The 23,530-nt window shown below is 40.3% G+C and overlaps 1 protein-coding gene across 4 annotated transcripts in view; it reads left to right on the plus strand.

The window, feature by feature from the left end:
• Window positions 1-23,530, plus strand: part of LOC111565647 (neural cell adhesion molecule 2) — a 329,641-nt gene that overhangs the window by 225,254 nt on the left and 80,857 nt on the right. For all 4 annotated transcript variants that reach the window (XM_055008080.1, XM_055008081.1, XM_055008078.1 and 1 more), the window contains exons 2-5: window positions 97-171; window positions 8,591-8,797; window positions 14,163-14,306; window positions 17,501-17,638. In XM_055008080.1, coding sequence (XP_054864055.1) covers window positions 97-171; window positions 8,591-8,797; window positions 14,163-14,306; window positions 17,501-17,638 — 564 coding nt within the window. The remainder of the gene's footprint in view (window positions 1-96; window positions 172-8,590; window positions 8,798-14,162; window positions 14,307-17,500; window positions 17,639-23,530) is intronic.

Here is a 23,530-nt window from a genome sequence, read left to right on the forward strand (position 1 = left end):
AATCTTGTATTATTTCCTCTCTCTGCTTCAAAATCTTTGCATTTTTGTGTTCTTACTTGTAGAAACTAATCAATTTTCCTTTCTTTTGTTCTATAGCTGCCCTGCAGGTGTCCATATCCTTGAACAAAGTGGAATTAAGTGTCGGAGAGTCCAAGTTCTTCATCTGCACAGGTAATAAATCGCTTGCTTTTGGTCATATATACATTGTGTTTGGAGGCAGCAGCAGGGGTCTACATGATCGTGTTGGTGTGAACACAACACAATCCTTTCTGTCCGTATGGTGAGGGACTCTTTGACCCGGTGGTGACTGGATCCGCATTCGTTCCTCCTCCTCATTGTCCTCTCTCTGAACGGTATGTCAACTCTCAGAGAGGCCGGCATTGACGCCAGAGGCTCGGCGGGGAGGAAACGGTCTCTGGCAGGTCCGACCCGCCTCCCGCTGGCTGCTTCTGCTCTCCTGCCAACCGGCTCAGCGAGAAGCTAACAGCCAGGGGAGTCGAGGCTCGCTGGGAGGAGCATCCGGGGGGCGTGGAGGTCTCAATGCACCGAGCCGGGATAGAAAAAACGGAGGTGAATGGAATCAAACTGGCAAAAGGTAGAAGCTTCCACTGCGGAAAGCTCAGAGCCGAGAAGAATGGGAATAGCTCTGAGGCAAAAACAAGAGTTGGAGGTGGGAGATAAGTAGCCACTATCCACTGTCAAAGTGCGTAGGAAGGAAGTGTTTGTGTCACACGTGGCTTCCTTTTGCCCTTTTCCACCACAGGCAGTCGCACGAAGCCTGATTTTATTTTATTTTTTCACCATATTCACAGGCATTTCTGCCAACTGCAGTGAGCTGAGAAGCAGAGCAGAGCAGTCGGAGGCAAAATCAAAAGCCGGTGAAACTGAAGCGAGCCTGCAAACAAAAAAATAAAGTTTTAAAGTGGCTTTTTGGCTTTCAGCTGCCAAGTTGCAGAGTAAGAAGCAGGCCTATATAAATATGGATTAGAGAAAATAAAAGCATCATGCTAGTGTTAACAAACTGATTTCACTGTGCGATATTGCCAAATTCTAGAGCCCGACTGATGCTGGATTTTTGAGGCCGATACCATTTTTTTGGGCGTAAATTCTGATGATAATATATTATTATTGTAAATGTTAGAATTGTATTGAAAAGGGAAGATGGTGATGCAATTGTTCCTTCACTTTCCAACAATCTATTCACAAACTAGTGAGTGACAGACTGTAAAGACAGAGCTTGACTCCGCACCGTACTCTGCTACATGTGCTGCATACAGTGTTGGAAACAGTGGAGCTGCTTCACTTAAACACTACATAATGGCGCGGTTGGTGAATTAGCCCAGGTATCTTTATCTATATTCTATTCAGGTAAAAAAGTCATTTTTATACTGTTGCATATCAGACAACACACACTATCGGTACCGATATATCTATGGCAAACCAATATCCACCAATAATATCGGTCAAAGTAGTCAGATGTTTACAAGACTTTAGATAACAGTAGTACATTACTTACATAGTTTATTAGACACATTTAAAATGTTCTGAATGTTTAATTAATAAGTAAAAGCCAGAGTGATGATTCACGCATTTACTCTCATTTTTCCAGTTTATTGAGCTTTTTTGCAGCCTACCTTGATTCTAAATGAAGTGTTATTTATATTCTGTGTTTATAACTTATGAAAAAAAACATGGGGGTCATTCCAGAATTGGAGGACATTTCACGGCCCACTCATCAAATTTCAAATAATCCTTGTACAAAATACTAAAACATGCAGTTCTTGTGTAAATGTGCTTGTCCTAAGACCGAATTGATGGAATTTAAAACTCTTTTTTTTTTAATATTATTTTTTCAGTGATGTCTCTGGTAACTGTGGGAACATTTTTTTTTTAATCAACATAATATTTATTATGCATGGAACGTGTGTCCCACAACAACCCTGTTAGCATAACCTTGTGAGCTGGTAGAAGAAGAAGAAAACAGTGAATCACATGATATGCTGGAATTAACATCATCAAACAGTTTTCCAAAAGAATGAATTCATATTATTATCAGGACAAGACATATTCTTTTTTACTTTTTTCTTTACTTTTTTTCCATCAGTGAATTTGTCCTCTTCATCAGCAGTAACAGCTAGCTAAATATCAAGCTTCTACTCCTGAGAAAAAGCTAACATTAGCATGGATTAGCAACCCTGTGTTACTGTAATTGGAATAAAAATGGTACCATTGGTGTGTGAGCTGAGCCAATCAAACCTTTCATAGTTTAGTCCCTATTATTGATGAATATGGAGGAGAAAATTGCAAAAGAGAAGGTTTATTTAAAAAAAAATTTGAAGCCCAAATGTCCTCCAATTCTGGTATGACCCATGAATTGCAGAAGAATAACCCACAATACAGTGTATAACACATTAAAATTAAACGTTCTTTATTTTTTTAAAAAACACAGTGGATACAAGAACTTTAAAAAATGACAGCATGCGTCACCATTTAAGGGAACAATCATCTTTATATGCCTCGTTGTGTCAGTTCTATGGCATTTAATGCTTTTCTCTAAAAGTTTACTCAGGTTTTACCCTTATGCTGTAGCAGCCTACTGAGGGGATCAGTGTGGTGCTTTTTTCGGAAGCCATTCATTCCACTCAACAGCAAAACAAACATTCTGTTGGATTTCCTGTTCCCGAACAGTGTGCCAGGCTTTGTAAATGTGCTGTGTTTGGGCAGAATCCACATACCACCTGCTGTGGAGTTGTTGTAGCCCAGTGCAGGTAGACAACCACACCTGTCATCACCTGTGATGGAAGCTCCGACGTTTACATCAATCATCGATCAATGGGATGAGGTTCCGCTGAGTTCTTCTCACAACCACAGCAAGTTAGACTGCAAAAAAAATAAATAAATAAAAAATCAAGAAAAGAGATAATATAGGCATAGTCAATGCATGGCTGGTAATTATTATTTCGGAAAGAATGTAGCTACCGTAGATTTATATGTTTAGATGGATTTTTTGGCATCTTTTTTGACAGAAAGGTTACCATTAATAACCCTGTGTCTTGTGCAGGATTTGGTAACAATAATAAATGAATGGTTTCTACTGAGGGCGGATACCACTGGGCTGGTCCTTAGTGAGTTGGATGGGTTGGAAATGAGCTTGTTGTTGAGACAAAGCAATCCGGGTGAAATCAATTCACTTGTTTGAAAAGTTTGCCAGGCAGAATTGGCAGCAGCATAAAATGATAGAATGGCTTTTTTTAAAAATTTTTTTTCAAAAGAGCACTTTTTCTTGGAGAAAACTTCAAGCAAACCTGTTTTGGGTCAAAATAGGGTCAAGTGTGAGTCAACATGGCAGCCTGGAAGAAGAATAACAGATCCAGCCAAGTTCCTCTTTTCTGCATCATCCACGGAGGTTCCCAAATCTTTCTTGTGTTTCTCTACACTTTAAACCTTTTTTTTTTTTGCCGCTACAAAGATTTTAAATCTCATAAATACAACCCAAAAAATTATAACTTATTATTGTATTTGTGTGGCACATTTTATGCACACAGAGAAATCAAACTGCTTTATATAGTGCATAAAAGAGGGGAAAAAATGTAATAATTCAAATTAAAAGAAGAGAAAAACAAGATTTGAAGTAAGTATATACAAATACAGACATTAGTAAATGCACAGGAGCATTTAAACCAGAATTTAGGCAATTTCTAAAAGTGGCCCTAGAAATAAACTCACAATTAAAGGTTTTTAATGTTGATTTTTGTGTATTCCAAAGGTGTGTGGCAAAAATCTGAAAATTTAAAACGATTTTTTTTATTAAATTACACTTTTTTAATAGTATGATTGAAATCTACAGATGAAAATCCAGTAAAAATACCCATAAATGGTCGTATCTTGCTTTAACTTTTGTCCATGTTGACTTTAGATGAAAAGGATTTGAAGTCTTTCAGTCCAACCAGTGAAAAATAGGTTCCATGACATCTGGGCAAACGCAGCCTGCTAATAAAAATCGTAGCTTTATCCACGAAACGGACCTTGAGATGAGGCTGTTATGTGAAACTGCCATTTCCAAGGTGAGCAGAGCTGTTTCTCTTCCACTGCACTTCTCACATAGATCATTAACGTCAAGTGTGTGGGGCTCAGAAACGATAGAGCACAAGTCTGAATATTACAAACACTGTGAATTAATTCATGCCAATCAAACAACCTCTCAATGTTGAGAAAATAATGTTTTGGTCTTCAGAATGAATAGTGCCGTCTTTTCATAGCTTTCTTGCTGTTATGAGGAAGTCTGAGAGGCGTCCCTTCAGCAGAATTCGCTTTTATTCATCGCCTCTCGCTGCAGAATAACTTTATTTCACACGGAGGTGCTCTAGAAAAGATGTTTTGCAGCGGAGGTTTGAATTGAGGCCGTGACGTGCTCGGAAAAAGAGAAAGGGCTGAAGGTATAGGAGGTCAGGAAGAGAAAAGGAACAGAGCGAGAGAGAGAAAAAGCCGTGAAGCTGGCGACGGTTGCGGAGATTTTCATTGGAGAATAGTCGCTTTTAAATAGTCCGTGAGGGGGAGAGAAAAAATCCATTTGTGCTTGTGTCACCTTGTAGCTCGAGTGCTTTTTCGCCTTGTTTCCATCATAGTTGTGAGGAACATCAGGGACAATAAGCATATACAATGAGAGACTGAAGCAACAATAGATTTTATCGCCAACACTGGAGCGCTCAGTAGGTTTCATTATTCCATACATAATACAAACACATACAGATGCTTCCAAAAGCGCTGTTTGGCATCGATCCGGAACTCTACAGGTACATAAACACCATTGTTTAAAAAAATCACCCATCATTTTATGTTTTGCTGTTGATGGTGAAGACTCATGCACACCTTACGGCGCCTCTTTTTTTTTTTATTGATACAACCCTGAAAGCAGAAAAGTGCAGCTAAACTGAACTGGAAGCAACAGTATTGTTGGAAATGATGCAAAGCTCGGTTTTCCTGGTTTGATTCTCATCTTAAAGGTACATTTTACAGGGAATCACTTGGAAAAAGAGGAAAAAGATGCATGCTGTATTCTAATAATCATTAACATGATATCTACAAACAATAATTAACTTCCACATATGTGAACATCTTTTTTTAAGTTTTTTTTTTTTTCAAAAAAGAGCCTATTGTTCATAATAACAACAACAACATCAGTATGGACAACATCAACATCATAAACAACAACAGCCTCAACATCATGATCAACATTAACATCATGAACAACATCAGCATCAACAACAACATTATCAACATCATCATCAACAACAACCTCAACAAAATAATCAACATAATCATCAGACCTCATCTTGTTCTTATGTTTATTGGTTACTCCTTATCCCAGATAACTAGAAGAAATCTAAAATGCAAGCCCAACCAATGGTCGGGTCTTTGGAGGCTAAGCGTTTTTAAAGCTTATTTTTCTGGTGTGCTTCTGGAAAAAGTTAATACAGAAAATAACCATCTCACAAAATGCACTAATTTTCAATAATTACTTTTTTTTTTTTTTTTTTTACATGAGAGTATGTGTATTTTTTAGCTTTTATTTTTTAATGAAGGGAAAGTATTTGCATTTAAAAATATATTAGTAGTGTTTGTGAAAACCTTATTTGTAATTTTATATGTCTGCGTAAAATTACATAAAACTGCACAAATTTACAGAATACTTTTTTCTGTTAATTGTTACTAATTGTGTGTAATTTGGAAAATGTATCTCTTTATTTGTTTATTTATACTTGAATTTAACAATTTAATGTATTAAATAAAAAGGACATATCTGTGAAGTTATGATTCATTTTCTGATATATTTAACAGTCAAAAAGGTGAAAATTTCACACGGAGGTGTGCAGATTTAATGTTTTTTTTCATTCGATATTGTCATCTATTTTTGCTTTTTTTAAAAAAAAAATTCTGTTTCTGATAAAAAAAAAAATACAGAAAATATCACTGTCACTGTCTGTTGGATAATTTGACATTGCATGAAGAGACACATGCAGCAGACAGAGAAGTTGCAGTAAACTTGGTTCTGAGCTGATTAATTACTGTAAAAATGCATTTCTACTGTGGGGGATTATATGGCACATGGATTCATCGTGCAAACCGGATGCCTGGGTGGTATTTCTGAAACAACAAAGCACCATAGCTGACCCTGCTTGAGGGCTACTCCATGAACAGCATGCATCCAACACTAATTTACCTCAAAACTGCGCATTCTTGAAAATATATTTACTTCCAAACCTCAACACTGTATTTAAAATCACCAGGATGACATAGATTGCAACAATAGGAAAAAAAAAAAAAACACTCAACAAATGTGAGCAATCATTGAAAACAAGCACATAATTATAAAAGCAGTTTGCTTCAAGTGCTCAGTTTTGCTTTTTAAATTTGCAATTAGGGATTGTTAGGAAGCAAACCACAATAACAACACCTTGAGCTTTTTTTCCCCTTTTATTTCTTTCTGTGAAATGGCAAATGAGGAGGTGGATGAACCGGTGTTTCACCTCCCGAGTGACTCAAGTGGCAGAGAACCAGAGTAGCAAACAGGGGCTGCTGTGTTTCTACATGCCTTCTCTTGATAACCACAACTGGGACGCCTCTCCCAGCTGATCTGCACTTCCTCAGCAGACAGACACAGAATAGAAACACAGATGAATATGTAGCGGCTAATTCTGACATCATGTCGAGCTGCTCACTTCTACACGCTGACCGGTGAGCCTCCTTGTTTCTCCCCCTGCTATCTGCCTCCCCAGAGACCTGAATCAGTTACCACCAGGCCCCAGTGCCAGCACCGTGGGGATGTGGGAGTGTCTGGGCTTGTGCTCGGCTAATTTCGGCTCCAAGGGGGATGGTGATCAGTGTTGACATGTGCTAGCTGGAGCCCGCAAATTTGTCAGTCAGCTCATTTTCAGGGGGTAAAAGCTTTGCTCAGGGGCATCTTGCTGATGGCGAAAGTAGCAATCGAGCCGCTCGCTTCCTCTCTCTTCTTTTTGCCACCGGTTCCTGTCATTTTGCTCGTTTTTTTCTTCTGTCTTAGCCCGACACACTGACAGCTACCTGCTGCCTCCAAGTGCTTCCATCATCTCCAGGTTCCTTATGGATTTTAATCAGTGTTTCTTTGTCTCCATTCATTTTTGCCTGCAGACACGCTGCATAATCTGAGAAATAAGAGTGGAATTCACGTCCTACACATGTCCCTGTTCCTTTACAGGCTCATTAGCTATGTAAATCTGAGATTACGACATAATCGTATAGTTCCAGGCCGTCTGCCGCCTCGACTAGTTCCAGCTACGAGGCTGGATGGTCCTCGGCTCAGCAGACCAAAGCAAGCAGAAGCACCGAGGTAGTGGCATGTCAAAGCTGGTGTGAAAGTAAATGTCATTCAGTAGCAGGGTATGGTTCCACAAAAAGCTTCCAGTGTGTTATTTTAAAAAAAACTTCCAGTGAAAATCAATGTTTTACCTTCTAAACATGTCCATCAGTTCACCAATGGCTGAAACATGGATTCAGTTTGAACATATGTGGCTGAATAACTCCGATATCACAACTTAAAGGAGGTGTTTGTGAGCTGGTGTGCTCGAGCTGCAGAGAGTGGAGGAGGCGTGAATGGAGATTTCACTGATCTGCACATTCTAGAGGAAGCTGCAATGTTGAGTTGCATCTAGTGCTCTTTTAAGGCAAAAACGTCTTAAAAACATCTAATTATGTAACGTTGATGAGCGAGGATGACCTTTTAGGGGTTCCTCAGCTGATTAGTTGGCTTGTTCTAGTTCATCTCGTACCTGCTGGATCGGATTGGGCTGTTGGGAGTTTGGAGGCTGAGTCAGCGTCCTGAGCTCTTGGTCATGTTCTCGAGCTGTACCTGAGCACTTTTTGAGCTGTGGAACACTTATTGGTGTTGTTTTTTTTTTTTGCAGATCATTCCATTCTAACAAGATGCTATTTTCAGTGGTTTTAATGTTGTGGCTCAGCAGTGTGGGGCCGTTGTATCTTAGCTTAACAGAGGGACGCGTCCAGCATCTTACTTTCTCAGGTGTTTCTATTTTATCTCTTTATTTTGGTGTCTCTCTTTACTTTGATCTGTTCCAAATGGCTGAAATTTTCCCGTAAATAATTGAATTATTCACTCGGTAACAGTTTGCTTTCCAAGGATTTATACGTAGGAGACTGTTAGCCTAAAAACACATTTGTTTTCAAGCTGAAGCGTCACCTACTAGCTGAGCATGTTTTACATCAGAGAGATGCCAAATATATGGCACTCATGGGTAACCCAGTATAATCAAGTAATCTTGAGACTTAAAGGTTGTAGGTTCAGTTTATTGGACCAGTTTGTTAAATGCAGTCGTAGAAGAGGCAACTTGTTGCCAAGGAAGTAATAAAAATCCTCAGGCATTTAAATGTACTTTCTGAACAGAACCCAGCTTTGAGTGGGAGGAAACAACAGTGAATGCAAACATTAAAAGCAAAACTGAATTGTGACTCGCCCTGGTAAAACTGGGTGAACTACACTCCTCAGTCAGAGTTTAACTGCTTCTTCTTCTTCTTCTTCTTGTCTCTGTGCTTGCAGCTATCGGCGAGCCTGTGAGGCTGGACTGGTACAACCCCCAGGGCGAGCGCATCGTGCCCTCTAAGCGGATGGCGCTCCACACGGAAACGTCGCGATCCAGGCTCATCATTTACAATGCCATCATTGAGGACGCGGGTATCTACCGCTGCCAGGCCACCGACGCCAGCGGTCACACCGAGGAGGCCTCGGTGGTGCTGGAGATCTACCGTAAGCATGAACGATGGCGTGCACACAGCCACACATTCACCTGCAGATGCTCTGCGTTTGCCTCCTGGGGCGATTTGGACGAGGAGACATGAAGAGAATAAACCTCTCGCATCAGCGTTTGATCACAGCCAGCTGATTCATATTCTGACCCTCACCACAGCCACAAGCTGTTCGAAATGTTAGCTCTGTCTGTGTGCACATGCATTTTAGGTCCACGTGTGCCTTTGACTTTGTGTGCGAGTGTGTGTCTGTGTTATACCGGTTCGTGTGATTAAAGTATAATGACAGCTAGTAATGCCGTGGGACTGGGATCCTGCCAGGCATAATGAGGGATGTGGCACTGAGGCTAACCCGCCTTGCTGACCCATCACTATTTCCTAGGCCAAACTTAATGTTACGAGGCGGGGGGGTGGCTCGGTGGTTGCAGAACCTGTCCCATCACAGATCCATCCTCGCGGCAAGCAGCGAATTAACTAGCATTTGCCCATTTAAAGCGTCCTTGAGCAAGACATCCAGCTTAACCCAGGCCAGCTCATTGCTCTGATGTCCTGTGGACAGCAGTGGAATCCACAAAAAGTAGAAAAGTCAGGTAACTAGCTGCTCTTAGTAACAGTGACATCATGTCTTAAATGCTTTTTTATTATTATTTTTTGTTGTTGTTGAGTAAAATAGGTGTTTTTGCTTAGAACGTGATTAGATTGCACAACTTCAAAAAATAAAGTGCTGATTTATGTATCTAATACAGTGCTTATAAAAGTATTCACCACCTTTGGATTCCCCCCCTTTTATGTGTTTACACATTTAATCATAGTTAGTAAAATCTGGCTTGCCAGATATTAATTTACATCTTATATTTTGAATTAACTGACGTTACTTTGTAGGACTCTGTTTTTACTTAGACATGAAAGAATGTTTTTTTCTTTTCCTTGCCAAAGTCTTTTTAAACTGCCCATGATTTATTGGTAAAAAGCAATAAAAACCTCCCATGGGGGTGAATACATTTTATATACTCTGTATATAAAATTTTACTACTTTCTACCTAAAGTATTCCCCCACTAGAATTTCCCTCCTTGCAATACCATGGAGCTTTTGAAAGAGCATTTAGATCTTCGTGTTTGCTAAGAAAATATATCAGACATTAAATTAAAAGGCAACATGCCAGAGTAAAATATTACAAAATCACAACCATTGGAATCCTTAAAGATTTAGACTTGAACTATTTTTCTGTGTTTCTAAAACCAGACACAGAGATATCAGCTTTTTTCTGTTCATTTATTTGCTCGAGTAGTCTACTTCTAAAATCCTTGCTGGAGCGCGATTTAGGTTAAAAAAATTAAATAAAAAATATGCTCAAAAGTTCAAACACCTTCTGTTCACAGGTAGCACTGTGATAGAAATTGGATTAACATTATATCGCAAAAAGTACACACAAAACGATTACATAAGAGCCAAGTGAACTCAGCCCAAATACCCACATAGAGCAGGGCTTTGATCAGGAGTCTGCACCAAGTTTAATTGGTGGAAACGTCAAGGTACAGGAATTTGATTGGCAAACACACACCTGCACACGTGTGTTCCTGATGATTAGCACACACCTCGCCTGCTGTGTAGCTGCCTTTTCATCCTCTCCCAGTGAACCATTAGGGGAGACATCACAGCCTCAATCACACCTGCCACCGCTCAGCCGTCGCCTCATTCAGCACATAACTAGCTTCCTAAAACCATTGTTTCCATAGCAACCGGGCGTCACTCTCTCGGGCCTCTCGGCGTAGATTGCCTGAGCAGCATGTGGATGAAAACCTGCCTAAAGCTGCAGTCAGCCGTTCTGCCAGCACAGCCGGAGCAGCGACGACTCCTCCGGCAACAACATGTCGGACATGAAATTTCTGACCTGTGGGAGGAAAAGTGTTGACATCCTCTCAGTTGCTACTGACATCTCAACACGAACGGGTATAATCAGGTTGCATGGAGGGACGGATCGGTTTTCTGTTCAAAACTGGAGCTGCGCTTTGAAGAATTGCAGGAAAAGCATACAAAGTAGCTGCAGTCAGGTCCATAAATATTGACACAAGTATCAGCTTTTGGACTCTACGTCGCCACAATGGATTTGAAATGAACCAATAGAGATGTGCTTCAAGTGCTGACTTTCAGCTTTTATTTGAGGGTATTTACATCCAAATCAGGTGAACGGTGGATGAATTACAACACACTTTATATGTGCACTTCACCTTTTTAAGGGACCAAAAGTAATTGGACAAACTAACATAACTGTAAGTCAGATTGCCACTTTTAATATTTGGTTTGCAAATCCTTTACAGTCAATGACAGCCTGAAGTCTGGAACCCAATGACATCACCAGACACTGGGTTTGGTCCCTGGTGATGCTCTGCAGGCCTCTACTGCTGCTGTCTTCACTTCCTGCTTGTTCTTGGAGCATTTTCCCTTCAGTTTTGTCTTCAACAAGTGAAATGCAGCTCAGTTGGATTCAGTTCAGGTGACTGATTTGGCCATCGCAGAACATTCCACTTTGTTGCCCTAAAAAAAACGTTTGGTTGCTCCGCACCGTGAAGCACCTTCCAATATGATTATGAATATGTCCAATATGAGCAGATAATAATGCCCCAAACACTTTAGAATTCATCCTGTTGCTATTGTCAGCAGTAACATTATCAATAAATATAAGAGAACAGGTTCCATTGGCAGCCATACATGACCACACCTTGATACTACCACCACCATGCTTCGCTGATAAGGTGGTATGCTTTGGATGTTGAGCAGTTCCTTTCCTTCTCCAGACTCTTCTCTTCCCATCGTTCTGATACAAGTTGATCTCATCTGTCCATAGGATGTTGTTCCAGAAGTGCACAGACTCTTTTACATGTTTGTTTTTGGCAAACTCTAATCCTGCCTTCCTGTTTTTGAGGCTCACCAATGGTTTACATCTTGTGGTGAACCCTCAGTATTCACTCTAGGAGCTTGTTTTACACTTTTACAGCTCGTATAATGACTTATTAAGCTTATTAATCAACCAAAGTGCTGCTAACTGATATTGTTCAGGATGTTTCCATGCTGAGTGAATTTAAAATGAATTACATTGTGATAAACCTTATATGTGATAAGCATCGGTGGTTTAGCATACGAGCCTTTAGCGTGCTAGCATTGATATTTAACTCAAACCACGGCTGTGATTAAGCATCACAGAGCTGCTGGTTTTGCTGCCAGCTGTTCAAGGTTAAACCTCTTGCTGTTACACCAAAAAATGAAAATCTAAATAGTTCATCTTCAGTGAAACTATTAGTTCACTGGCAGCAGAAGCCAAAATGGCCTTGAGTTAACCACTTTGATTTGGTGCCTTCACAGCCATACCAGGTGACAGGATTCCTATTCACAACAGATCAGTCCAGCTCCTTTCATTTCCTCCCAGTTTATTAATACACAAAGCAATAATCGTAGATAAGCCTATTTTCCAAAACCAGCAAAACAGGCCAGTGAAGGCCGACAGAAACCAACGTCCCGGCTGAGACAGGTCCGGGGAAATTGGCTCGTCAGCGTGCGAGACGGTTATCTTCGTGGTGATGTGTCGACAAACAGCAGAGGACAAACTCCTGAGTGTATTCTCAGTTCGCCAGTGTCGAGTGTGCAGCAGAGTGTTACTCCGGAGCGGATGTTTCCTTTACTGATTCTGTTGTAGAGCAGCGTGACGACAAAAGAGACAGGAAATGGATACAAACAGAGGGAACAAGTGACACTAGAAGTGCCGAGACCTGAGAGACGGAGGGAGTGAAAGCAGATTTTGGAAATAAAAAGAACACAAATGGGGAGGAGGAGGGGCGATAAGAAACCATCAGAGTGAATGACAAAAACATGCAAAGGCATCCTTGAAGTTAATGAAGCCACTGGGATGCCAGACACGTTCGCCGGCGGAGGGTGCAGTCGGGGAGTGAAAGCTCATTTTAGGGAGCAGCCTGGCATAAATCACACGGCAAAATGCTAATGCCGAAGCCTCGCTAACGGGAGGGACTGATACGAGAGCCGCCGCTGATTTATTCACACCTTCACAATACAGGTGATAGCAGGTGGTAGAAGCGCCAGGCATCAAAGCCGGCGGGATCAGGGCTTGAAAAGGGGGTCTTGTGCTGGTTGTGGCTCCAAGAACACCAAATGTTTGTCAAGACAGACGACGCAGGCTTCAAACCAAGTGGAATCTATTATTGAAACGTTCCTGAAACCAGGACGGAGTGAATCAAAGGCTGTCTGTGTTTTTTCTGCAAACAGAAAGCAGCAGAATAACTCGGCTCATTGATTTTTTATTTTTTTTTTTTTAATGCAATAGTTCTAACTGGCAGTAAGTAAAACAGCCACTTCTCTGTCTCCTGTGCTGTTTCATCAGAACTGCCTTATCTGCATCCCAGAAAACAGAAGGATTCAGCTTCAGTTTTATTTGATTTTCTGCGTTAAACGGACCCATCCACTCCCAGTGTACACGCTGCTTCCCAGGCGTCTGTTTCCAGATACTTCAGATGTGAACTGATTACATTATAAAACATGACAGCTGTGCTTAATAATGCAGTTTGGTTACACTAGTTGCTTCTGCCAGTTGATATGACCTGCTATAATTATATCTGACGTATCATTTCTGTAAATGCATTTTATTTTGAAAAATCAATATGTCAATGGGGATTTTGAGTGCAGTTTATTTATAAATTACATAAAAACCATACAATGAGTCACTGCCAAAAGTCAAAACACACTATTCTGACCAAGTGTGTGTTAAAATACTTTCTAATATAATTTTATTCATTACATTTTGTTCATATTTCTGCAATAATTAATTTGCAAACCATCTAGTAGCAAAACCACTAGAGTTGGCTGCATACTCAGTACTGTCACAGTAAAGAGCTTTCAAAATAAAAGGTTTGGAGTATGTTACGCTGATATACCAGCAACCAGGTGCTACCAAACTATAACATCCAATCATTTATTCTGTCCAGGGGGTGGAAATAATACTTTCTCTCATTTTATTTTTTTTTTTTTTACAGTACAGCAATGTCCTATATTCAGACAGTTCCAGCATTTCAATCAAATTACACACAAGCTTCCTTGAAGAGGTAAACGCTTCTCTCCCAGGATGCAATCCAGAAAGGAAATTGGAAGCAGATTTTTTAAAGCAACTTTTCCTCTCTCCTAACCTTAAATTCTGTGTCAAAACAGTCCTAGTTAACAGGAGAGTAAAAGCACAGCAGTTTCTTCTTATTTTCCTTTTGATGTTCAGACGTGCAATAAATTGTCTGTTCTGAAAAATGAAAAAAAAAAAATTTTTATATATGAAAAAGCTGCTCAATCTCCATCTTGTTTGATCTGGCAGAGCGGCTGACGTTTCGGGATGTTCAGTCACCGCAGGAGTTCCGTCACGGTGAGACGGCCGAGGTGGTGTGTGATGTCATTAGCTCGCCGGTGCCGGTGGTGGTTTGGTACTACCAGGACCGAGAGATCACCGAGGAGCACCACAGTAAGTTCTCATCACTGCTTCCACTTCCAGGCCCCGTTATCACTCACTTCACTCCGCCTTTGTCTTTTTTTGTTTTGTTTTGTTTTGTTTTTTGGAGATCATGTCAAATCCAACTTTCATCACCAGTTATTTGCGTATTTGCACAATTATACAGACTTTTTTTAGTCACTGGAATATAGTAGTTTAAATGTGAAGTTGAAATATAATAAGCCAAAATCATGTGTATGTGAGAGACTTTCATCAAATAATGACTTTTTTTTAAAAACTCTGTAAAACTCACTGTTGCAAAAATACAGTTCAGTTTGGGGTCACTTAGAGATGTCCTTATCTTTGAAAGAAAAGCAGTTTTTTTCAATGAAGATGACATTAAATGAATCAGAAATACAGTCTAGACATTGTTCATGTGGTAAATGACTATTGTAGCTGGAAACAGCTGATTTTTAATGGAATATCTCCATAGGGGTACAGAGGAACATTTCCAGCAACCATCACTCCTGTGTTCTAATGCTACATTGTGTTAGCTAATGGTGTTGAAAGGCTAATTGATGATTAGAAAACCCTTGTGCAGTTATGTTAGTACATGAATAAAAGTGTGAGTTTTCATGGAAAACATGAAATTGCCTTGATGACCCCAAACTTTTGAATGGTATCTATATATTATTTTAGCTATTTTTTTCTATATTTGGGTTTTACAAGGTTAATATAATGTAATCCCTAAAAAACACAAAATTAAATGTAGCCTGAAAAGTTTTTGGCTACTAGTAATGCTGAAGAGTCATTATTTTTTTTACATCTTGCTACCTTATGCACATAAATACGACACTACACTAGCCGGGTTTCTGTAATGTATTTTTGACGCACACATGTTGCCACAGAAAAGGTTCATGGAAATGCCAAAATTGAAGGAAAATAACAAAAAGGAGACATGTCTGTTTATGGGTGAATTGGAATATGAAAAGCTGTCATGAAAAAAAAAGGGTTTTTACACTTGCTTGAGATGGTTTTTGCCTATTTTGAGAAGTTATTGTGACTTCTCCGATTAAATTTGATGCTCAATTAAAGCTGCTCTAGAAAGTTTTTTCCCCTTATCAATAAATTGAATTATACAAAATTTTAAAAGTCGATAACTTTCACACAACTACATTTTTAAGCATCTCTCTGCTCACTGTTTTGGTTTCACAGCTCGCAGCTTGAAGGTTTTTCTTTACCTTCATGTTCTTTTTGAGCAGGTGTTTTAAATTAAAAATCCACTTTACACGAGCTGCTCAGCACCACAAAGTTAGCCACTAGCTGATGAACATAGTGGAGCATTTAGCAGCTAACAGGCTCCATAGTTGACATGCTAAAGTTGCAGCTTTCTAGCACGTTAGCCGTTATAAGAGAGGTATGAAGGCCAGGATTCGTTGTTTTTATGCACATTTTGAAGTATTTCATTAGATTGAGTTCATTAAAAGGCTGACATTCGAAAAAAGAAACTTATTTTCACTAAAAAGTTTTATTTCTCATCCCAAAGTTTTGTCTTTTACTTCTTCTTTGTCTTGTTAGTTTTTTTGGCACTGGTAAACAGCTACTTTTGTGTCCAGCTCTTCTTCTACTGTGTTTATTACAGCCATGTGTAATCTACTGCCACACTACTGCCCAGTTTATTCACTCTAAAATAGTTACTGGAAACAAGCTTATTTTCCGTTTTCTTGTTTTTCTTTCGCAACAAAAGTTCACTTCTAATTCGCCTGACAATTGCCAACGATTTTCACGCCAAGAAATGTAGCAGCGAGCCAAAGAGATGAAGACGAACAATGTGGATTCTTCCAAGAAGCCTTTGTGAAAACATTAGCTTTGTTGGTTGAATCTCATCAAACCACTCCAGCATGTCATGATAAAGCAGATTCAATGAGACTTGAGTGGTTTAAATCTGAATGAACAATACTGGTATGTAAAATTATAACTATTATAGCGATGAAGATGTTTCAGGTGCCGTGAATTGTGTCTTTTGCATGAGGAAGTATCAATCATAGGGCAAAGTAATATCACCAAACAGTGTAGCAGATGCTGACTATTCCAGTAAATGAATGATGAGAATAAAAGTTGCAAGTGAGCAGCAATCTCAAAAGGATTCTGGATGCAAATGTGCCAAATGTACTTGATTATTGAGAGGGAAAATGCTCATGAGTCCCCGTTGTGGCCGGCTCCATCTCCCTCTCACTGAAAGGCCTGCCAATGTGCCAAAAATACTGTTCTCTAGGAAATGCTGTTTCCTTCTTTTGTGCAGATTCACAATAAGACAAGGATATAAAATCCTATGAATAGAAACCCCATCAGCCCCGGAGGAGGCATCGAAACTTGGACAGAAACCGTGGCAACAAGCGGCTAAGAGGACGGATTATGGAGCGGTTTGAACGGCGACGTTCAGACATGAAACCCTGCATCTTTAGGTTGCATTTATGCTGCTAAGTCGCCCTGCAATAACTCATTGTGTCAATCATCTTCCAGCCCATTTGGAGCAAACGCTGATGTGTATCATTTATAGAGCTCTTTCCAGCTTTAATACCGTGAAATATCAGGAGGGTGGTCGACTTCATTTGCACAGAAAAGAGCAAGCGACACTCTCAGAGGACAGATTCTTGATAGAAGGCAGGTGCAGTAGTAAGAACCAGAAGGATTAAATATTTTGTCTCCTCCTCCCTCATTTACTTCTCTCTACACTGCCTCCCTCCTTCCAGACAAAATCCATGCCTGATTAGAAAGAGTGACCCTTTTGAATCTGTCACATTTTTTTAATTGAAATTCAAATCTTCAGTTGCACGGTAACGATGAAACACGGAGGAGAAGTTTTCTTCTTTAATCATTTCGCTCTAATTACGATGCACGGTTATAAATATCTTTGCTCGGGTGGAAATGAGATAGAGGCCTCGGCAGCGCCGGCCAATCTCTCAGCAGCCACAATAGGGCGACTGTGTGGAACTGTAATTGCAGGAGTGTTTATCTGTGTGGACTTTATCAGGTAAATGTGCTGAAGTGAAGATTGGCAGTCTAGCTATTGAAGAGTGGAGATGGCAATTTTCTCCTGCTGTTTTCCTAACTTTCTTATCTCGCCTCTCTCTCTGTCATACGCTGTTGTTCTTTTGTCATTTCCCTCTTCCTCTCTTCCTCTCTCCCTTTCCGCCCGTCCTCCTCTTCTTCACCCCGCTGTGAAGGCAGGTTCCAGGTGTTGCCAAACAACAACCTGCAGATCCACCAGGTGACCAAGGCTGACGAGGGCGTGTACCGCTGCGAGGCCAGCGTGGAGGCCCGCGGGGAGATCGATTTCGTGGACATCGCCGTGGTCGTCAACGGTGAGTGTGTTATCGTCGATTGAGATTCACGGCGACGCTCGGCCGTGCAGCCACAGTTTTAAATCAAACCATGCATCATGACTCGAGCAGCACTTCTAGCAAGTCGGGGAAGTCGTCAGAGACGGATTGGTCTTCTACTTGAGCTGCGCTGAGTTTTCATTTCAGCCGCTCAAGGTGGGAGCAAAGCAGGACATCGGAAGCTTTAGCTGGTTGTTCAGCAGCTAGAAAGCAATGCTGACCGTTTGTCCATGTCAGAAAGAATTAAGACTTTTTTCCTCAGTATTTTTATAAAATAAGAATAGGAATATTTAGTAAACAGTAAGAAATTAGCAGCTGCCACCTGCTTTCTGTGCAATAGAGACTACAATTTGTTCTTCTGGGGTCTTACAGCTGAGTTTTGATACTGATACCAAACAAATATCTTATATTTTTATTCAGTGTTAAAAAAGCACATAGGTTCTGTAAAGTCTCTTGAGACAATCTGAATTGTAATTGGCGCTATATAAATAAGATTGAATTGAACTGAAATTACGTCAATTGGCATCAAGAAGCTTTATCTTTTTTTTCTTGTCTTTTCTGTTACATTGGATGAAGCTTGTGATATTGCACAATCACACTTTGATAGCAACAACAGCATGCATGCTGGGATCTTATATATCAATAATAGCCTCATTTTACGCCTGATCTATGATGGTGATGAAACAGAAAAACATGACAAAAGTCAGATATTCTTCGTATTTCACTGCTAAATTTAATATTTTCAGGGCAGCTCATGTCTTATTAAGAAGAACCAAGTTCCCTTTGGCTCCTTTGTAAGTCACACCTCTGTAAAAAGCCTTTACATGACCTTCCAGAGGATGAAAATTTACATCAAGAATGGCTGAAATTCTTTTTTGTTGGACACAATCTTCCCTTCATGATTAAAAAATGGTGTGAAAGCGAAGCTGACAACCTTCAGCTGCTTTGGAAAAAATCCATAGCTTAAATCTTAAGGTCTGACATGTGGTACGGATGTGGTGTGAGGGAATTTTTATTATTCTGCTTTCTGCCAACTCAAATAGGTGGTTATGAGTAATGTTTCATATCAGCAGCTTCCAAAACAAGACGGAGGACAATCTGGGCTATAAGGAAAGACAGATGTAGGGAAATCTATTCAACTGTTGGTGACTAAAATGCCACTGATATGTTGGAAACAGACTCCTTCTTTATTAACCCTCTCAACCCCAAGCAGCTTTGCGGTACTTTTTGCTTTTTTAAATGCAATAAGAAGTCCAGCACCATCTGTAGAACTAGAGTGAACTCCAAAATGCTTTATGTGCAGTTGTAAAGTCATAATTACAAAAAGTAAAAAAACAAAAGTTTAATTTCTTTCATTATTTATCCATACAAAAGCAATGTATAGCATTTTTGTGTGCATACACAGGCTGCAGTTCAGGCAAAAAGTTCCTTAATTTTTCTCACAGTCATCGCTAATGGCATAACAGTGGCACCAAGGAGCATAGCTTTTTTTAGTTTGTTTTTAAAGAATCTAGTCAGAGGAAATGGAAACGGTTCTAGCTGGAAACGGTTGATTTTTAATAAAATATATGCATAGGAGTACATTTCCAGCAACCATCACGCCTGTGTTCTAATGCTACATTGTGTTAGCTAATGGTCTTGAAAGGCTAGTTGATGATTAGAAAACCCTTGCACAATTATGTTAACACACAAATAAAAGTGTGAGTTTTCATGCAAAATGTGTAATTGACTGGGTGACCCCACACTTTTTAACCGTAGTGATTGATTTTGTTTTTTTAAATGCGAAAAGGATAGGAGCAATTCTATAAATCAAACACGTTTTTCTTGGTCTTTCTTTAGGTTTTCCTCTTTGGTAGCTGTAGTGTTCTATTTCAGCAGCAACATATGAGGAACAGCTTTGTAGTCGGTTTATGTCTCACGGTGCTTCTGCTTGACCTGCTGCTGACCACACAGCATGAATCAGCTCAGATCACCGTAGCCTGAATGCCGAACCGCAAATTCACACTCTTGTGGATGTCTTTTTCTTGCAACGTCTCAAATAACACAGATGTGAAGTTGCAAAAAGTCCTGAAATTTCATGTGACACACTGCAGCCCAGGAAGCGCTCTTGTTCCACTATTAGCAAATAGTTGAATACGAGCCGAGACACAAATAAAACAACAACAGCATCCATTTAGATTCCGAGCAGACACATGCTCCTCTTCACACGGTGTCAACAGATTAGCATGCATTAGGGAATGAGTTTCCTCTGCATACACAAGTTTTGTTGTTGCCGTTGTTGTTTTCAAAATTGAACATCAATTCATTCTTTTCGCCTACAAGGTTAAAAGTACCATAAGTGAGCAGGGCTGGTTCAGGAGCAGCGGTGCCTGTCCTCGCTGATTCCACAGGAAAACTCTTCATTCTTCATTCTTTGATTAATTGGCAATAATTTGTTACCTTGAAAGGAACCTTTATTTCCTTTGGCAACTCGTCTGCCGTTGATAAATCTGGAGACACGGAGGATAATAGCTGCACGTTGTAAGCTGTCAGTTTGTTGATGATCACTTAAGTGTTGCTGAGCCTGTTACTGGATTACTATAAGCATGAAGCTGACACATTTCACAGCTTGTTTACAGTGTTTTGATCATCTGCAGATCCAAGTCAGTGATTCTGAAATAGCACCCAGCGTAGCGCGGGAGCAGAGCTGAAAACTCGCGCTCAATGCACGGACTTTCGCTTGTTGTATTCGAACAGAGTTGTCAGCTTTGACAGATTCAGCTCCACTACTCAGATAAATTCATCATTACAAGCCAACCTGCTCTTTCAAGTACTCTTGGCGTGATTCTTTTAAGTTCTCTTTATGCTTTAGTGTGATTGAAAATTTCAATTAGCGATGGCTTTGGGTTCTGTGGCCCAAAAATCGAAGGATGTCATTTTAATTTTCTCATTTGTCCTCATTTACAGTGAGTCACCTGAGACTGTTGAAGTGATTGAAATGTGATTTCACGTCTTGTAACGGTTGAGCAGCTGCAATATTGTCTCTGCCTATGTAATTCGCTCACACCTAATGTAATAGCAGAGTGGCCCTCTGCCCAAAAACTATGAATTGCATTCAATTTAGCACACCACTTACCTCACTTCTGAGGAAGATCCAATAAGCCTGCTCAATGAGGCACGACCTATTATTGCAGCGACACGACGCTTGCCGTGTGCTGCTGAGATGGGACGGCTGCAAAGCGCTTCGCTAAGCGTCCTGAGAAGAGAACACTCTCCGAGGGAGCCACACCCGGAGGGAGACCCTTTAAAGTGAAGTTCACTTTGCCTCAAGGAGACTCTCTGTCAATCCCTAAAGACTCCCTGGCTGAGTCGTGACTTGCATTTTGCCTGGAGGAGACAAAATCTGATTTGCAGAAACACCATTTGGTCCTCATGAAATATATAAAGTGCTTGAAGCAAACTAAGACTTCTTAAAACTAATAAGTTTTGGTTTGGTAGACGAGGCGACATCTGTTACAGACGTACTCAAAGCTCTCAAAATGTTCTCTTAAAGCTGCTATTCCTTGTATTTTCTCACGTATTTTCACTCCGCCAAGGAACACGGCGGAGTTATGTGATGATCAGCGTTGGTTTGTCTGTCCGTCTGTCTGTTAGCAACATTACTCAAAAACGGATTAACTAATTTGGATGAAATTTTCAGGGAAGGTCAGAAATGACACAAGAACCAAATGATTAGATTTTGGCAGTGATGCGGCTTATAGTCTGGATCCACAGATTTGTTAAAGATTTCTGTATCATTGTGAGATAGCAGCACAGCATCACTGTAACTATAACAAGTGAACACTACATCACGATTGCTATCCTACTACAAATTGACTGCTGCAGACTTATCGGGAGTTATCTGTCAGAAATGATACATGAAACAATTTATTAGATTGTGGGGGTGTTTCCAGTCCCATCAATTTCCGCTGCCTGTTACATATTTAGGTCACATGATTCGGTATCCGTACACATGCATAACACACGCCTGTGCTCAGCACCATTCACAAGATTGCGATCCGACTACAAATCGACTGCTGTGGACCACAAATTTCTTAAAGATTTCATCTGTTGGAAATCATACAACTGAGCAGCACTGGCAGAGTATTGCGCTCTCTGAGTGCTTTTCTTATTTTAAAGGGGCCATATTATGCAAAATCAAGTTTGTCATAGTTTTGGTTTTTTGTCCCCCCGGTGTGTCTAGACACACACAAAACTTGAGAAATGACTCTTCCTTAATGTTTTTCTTTCTCCATAAATCAGAAAATTTGTCTCCGAATGAGCTGTTCAGGCCCATTGTGATGTCACAGCAAACCCCCTCCCTTCCCAATTGGCTCCTCCTCTCTGCCATTCACTGAACTGAGTAGAAGCAGAGTTGTCCTCTTGGCTACATACACTGTAACAACACATTTAGAACAAGCCTAAAAAAAGGGATATTATAATGTTATGACCCAGTTCAATAGGGGAAAGGGAAGTTAAATAAACATGCAACCATGTGGTCTCAGTTGTACCAAAATTGAAACTGTTTAATGCATAATAGATAGAAGGATGATGGATGCTTCTCAAATACGAAAGTAGGACTTCTACCTAGAAGTTGGAAACCCCTTTCCTATCCTACATTAAGAAAACTTAAAAATCTTACACTGCCTTACGCTACCCAAACAAAAGTTGCAGGTTGCAAGTTCCATGTGTGCATATGTGGCCAACTTTCTTGCTTTGAAGATGCTTATATAGATCCTGCTGTGGAAAAAACACTCTTGTTTTTAATTCTTTAAACCAATCCAATTACTATCATCTTGAGCGCAGCGAAGTGAAGGATTCAGTGTTTCCTCAAAATAGGGACGGGTGGAATTGTTTTGGTTTTGCATGCAGAGAGGCGAGCACTGTAATTAAAATGGATAATCCAGCAAAAAGGCCAACAGCAGTGAAGCTGTTGTTGCTTCCAGTAGTGAAGTGGATTTTGAGCACACAGATAGCAAAAGGAAAGGAGAGAGCCAGCTGACAGGAGCAGCCAATAACAGGCTTATACCCATTCCAAGAGTCAGACTAGTATAAGATAAACTCAGAGGAAAGACTCCTACAAACAGCTGGAAGCAACAAACAGAACTTCAGCCCCTGTTAACCCTTTGATGCACAACATGGGTCCAAAGTGACCCATATTCAATAGAAAATTGGTATCTCTTGACCCATGTTGTGCATCAAAGTGTTAACACTTTGCCCATAAACAAAAAAAAACCAACAAAAACCCCAACTTACTTTAGTTACTGCTGAGTGTCATGAATTTGAGCTCTTAGTTCAGGTGAACAGAAAAGAGAGCATCTTTGGAACCAGACAGTTATCACTTGAGTCTGTGGTTCTCAGCAGCTCAATGGAGCGTTCTAGCATATTTAAGCTTGTTGTTTTGTTTTTTGTGGCCTGCAGCTTTAATTGTTTAGTTCACTCGTGAAGCGCTCGCCAGCATCGTCGCCAAAAAAAAGTCTGATAAACACTTTTTGTGCACACAGTTAGCAACCAGGAGGTAAACATGGTGAAAACTTAAGCAGCAAAAGGACTACATGAGTTTTTCAGAAGTTGGTGGAGACCAAAACAAAGCCAAAACATGAGGAGATGCTGGTCTTCCATTCACTGGGTCACTTCAATACTGTGTTTATTACCTCTTTGTAGTGCTAAACTGGCTTTTATTTCTGAGGCTGCAGTTGCTCCGGGGCTCAAAGGAACTTTTAGTTAAGTCTCTGGCAGAAAAGAAACTAGTGAGTTGTCTGAAGGGGACAGAGATGGAAAGGACATTTCCTTAAATGCCACCTGCTGTCATGGGAGACCTGGACTGTACCTCCATTTCTTGTGTTTCTACACATT

This window comes from Amphiprion ocellaris, chromosome 24 (assembly GCF_022539595.1).
Source record: "Amphiprion ocellaris isolate individual 3 ecotype Okinawa chromosome 24, ASM2253959v1, whole genome shotgun sequence".
Lineage (NCBI taxonomy): Eukaryota > Metazoa > Chordata > Actinopteri > Pomacentridae > Amphiprion > Amphiprion ocellaris.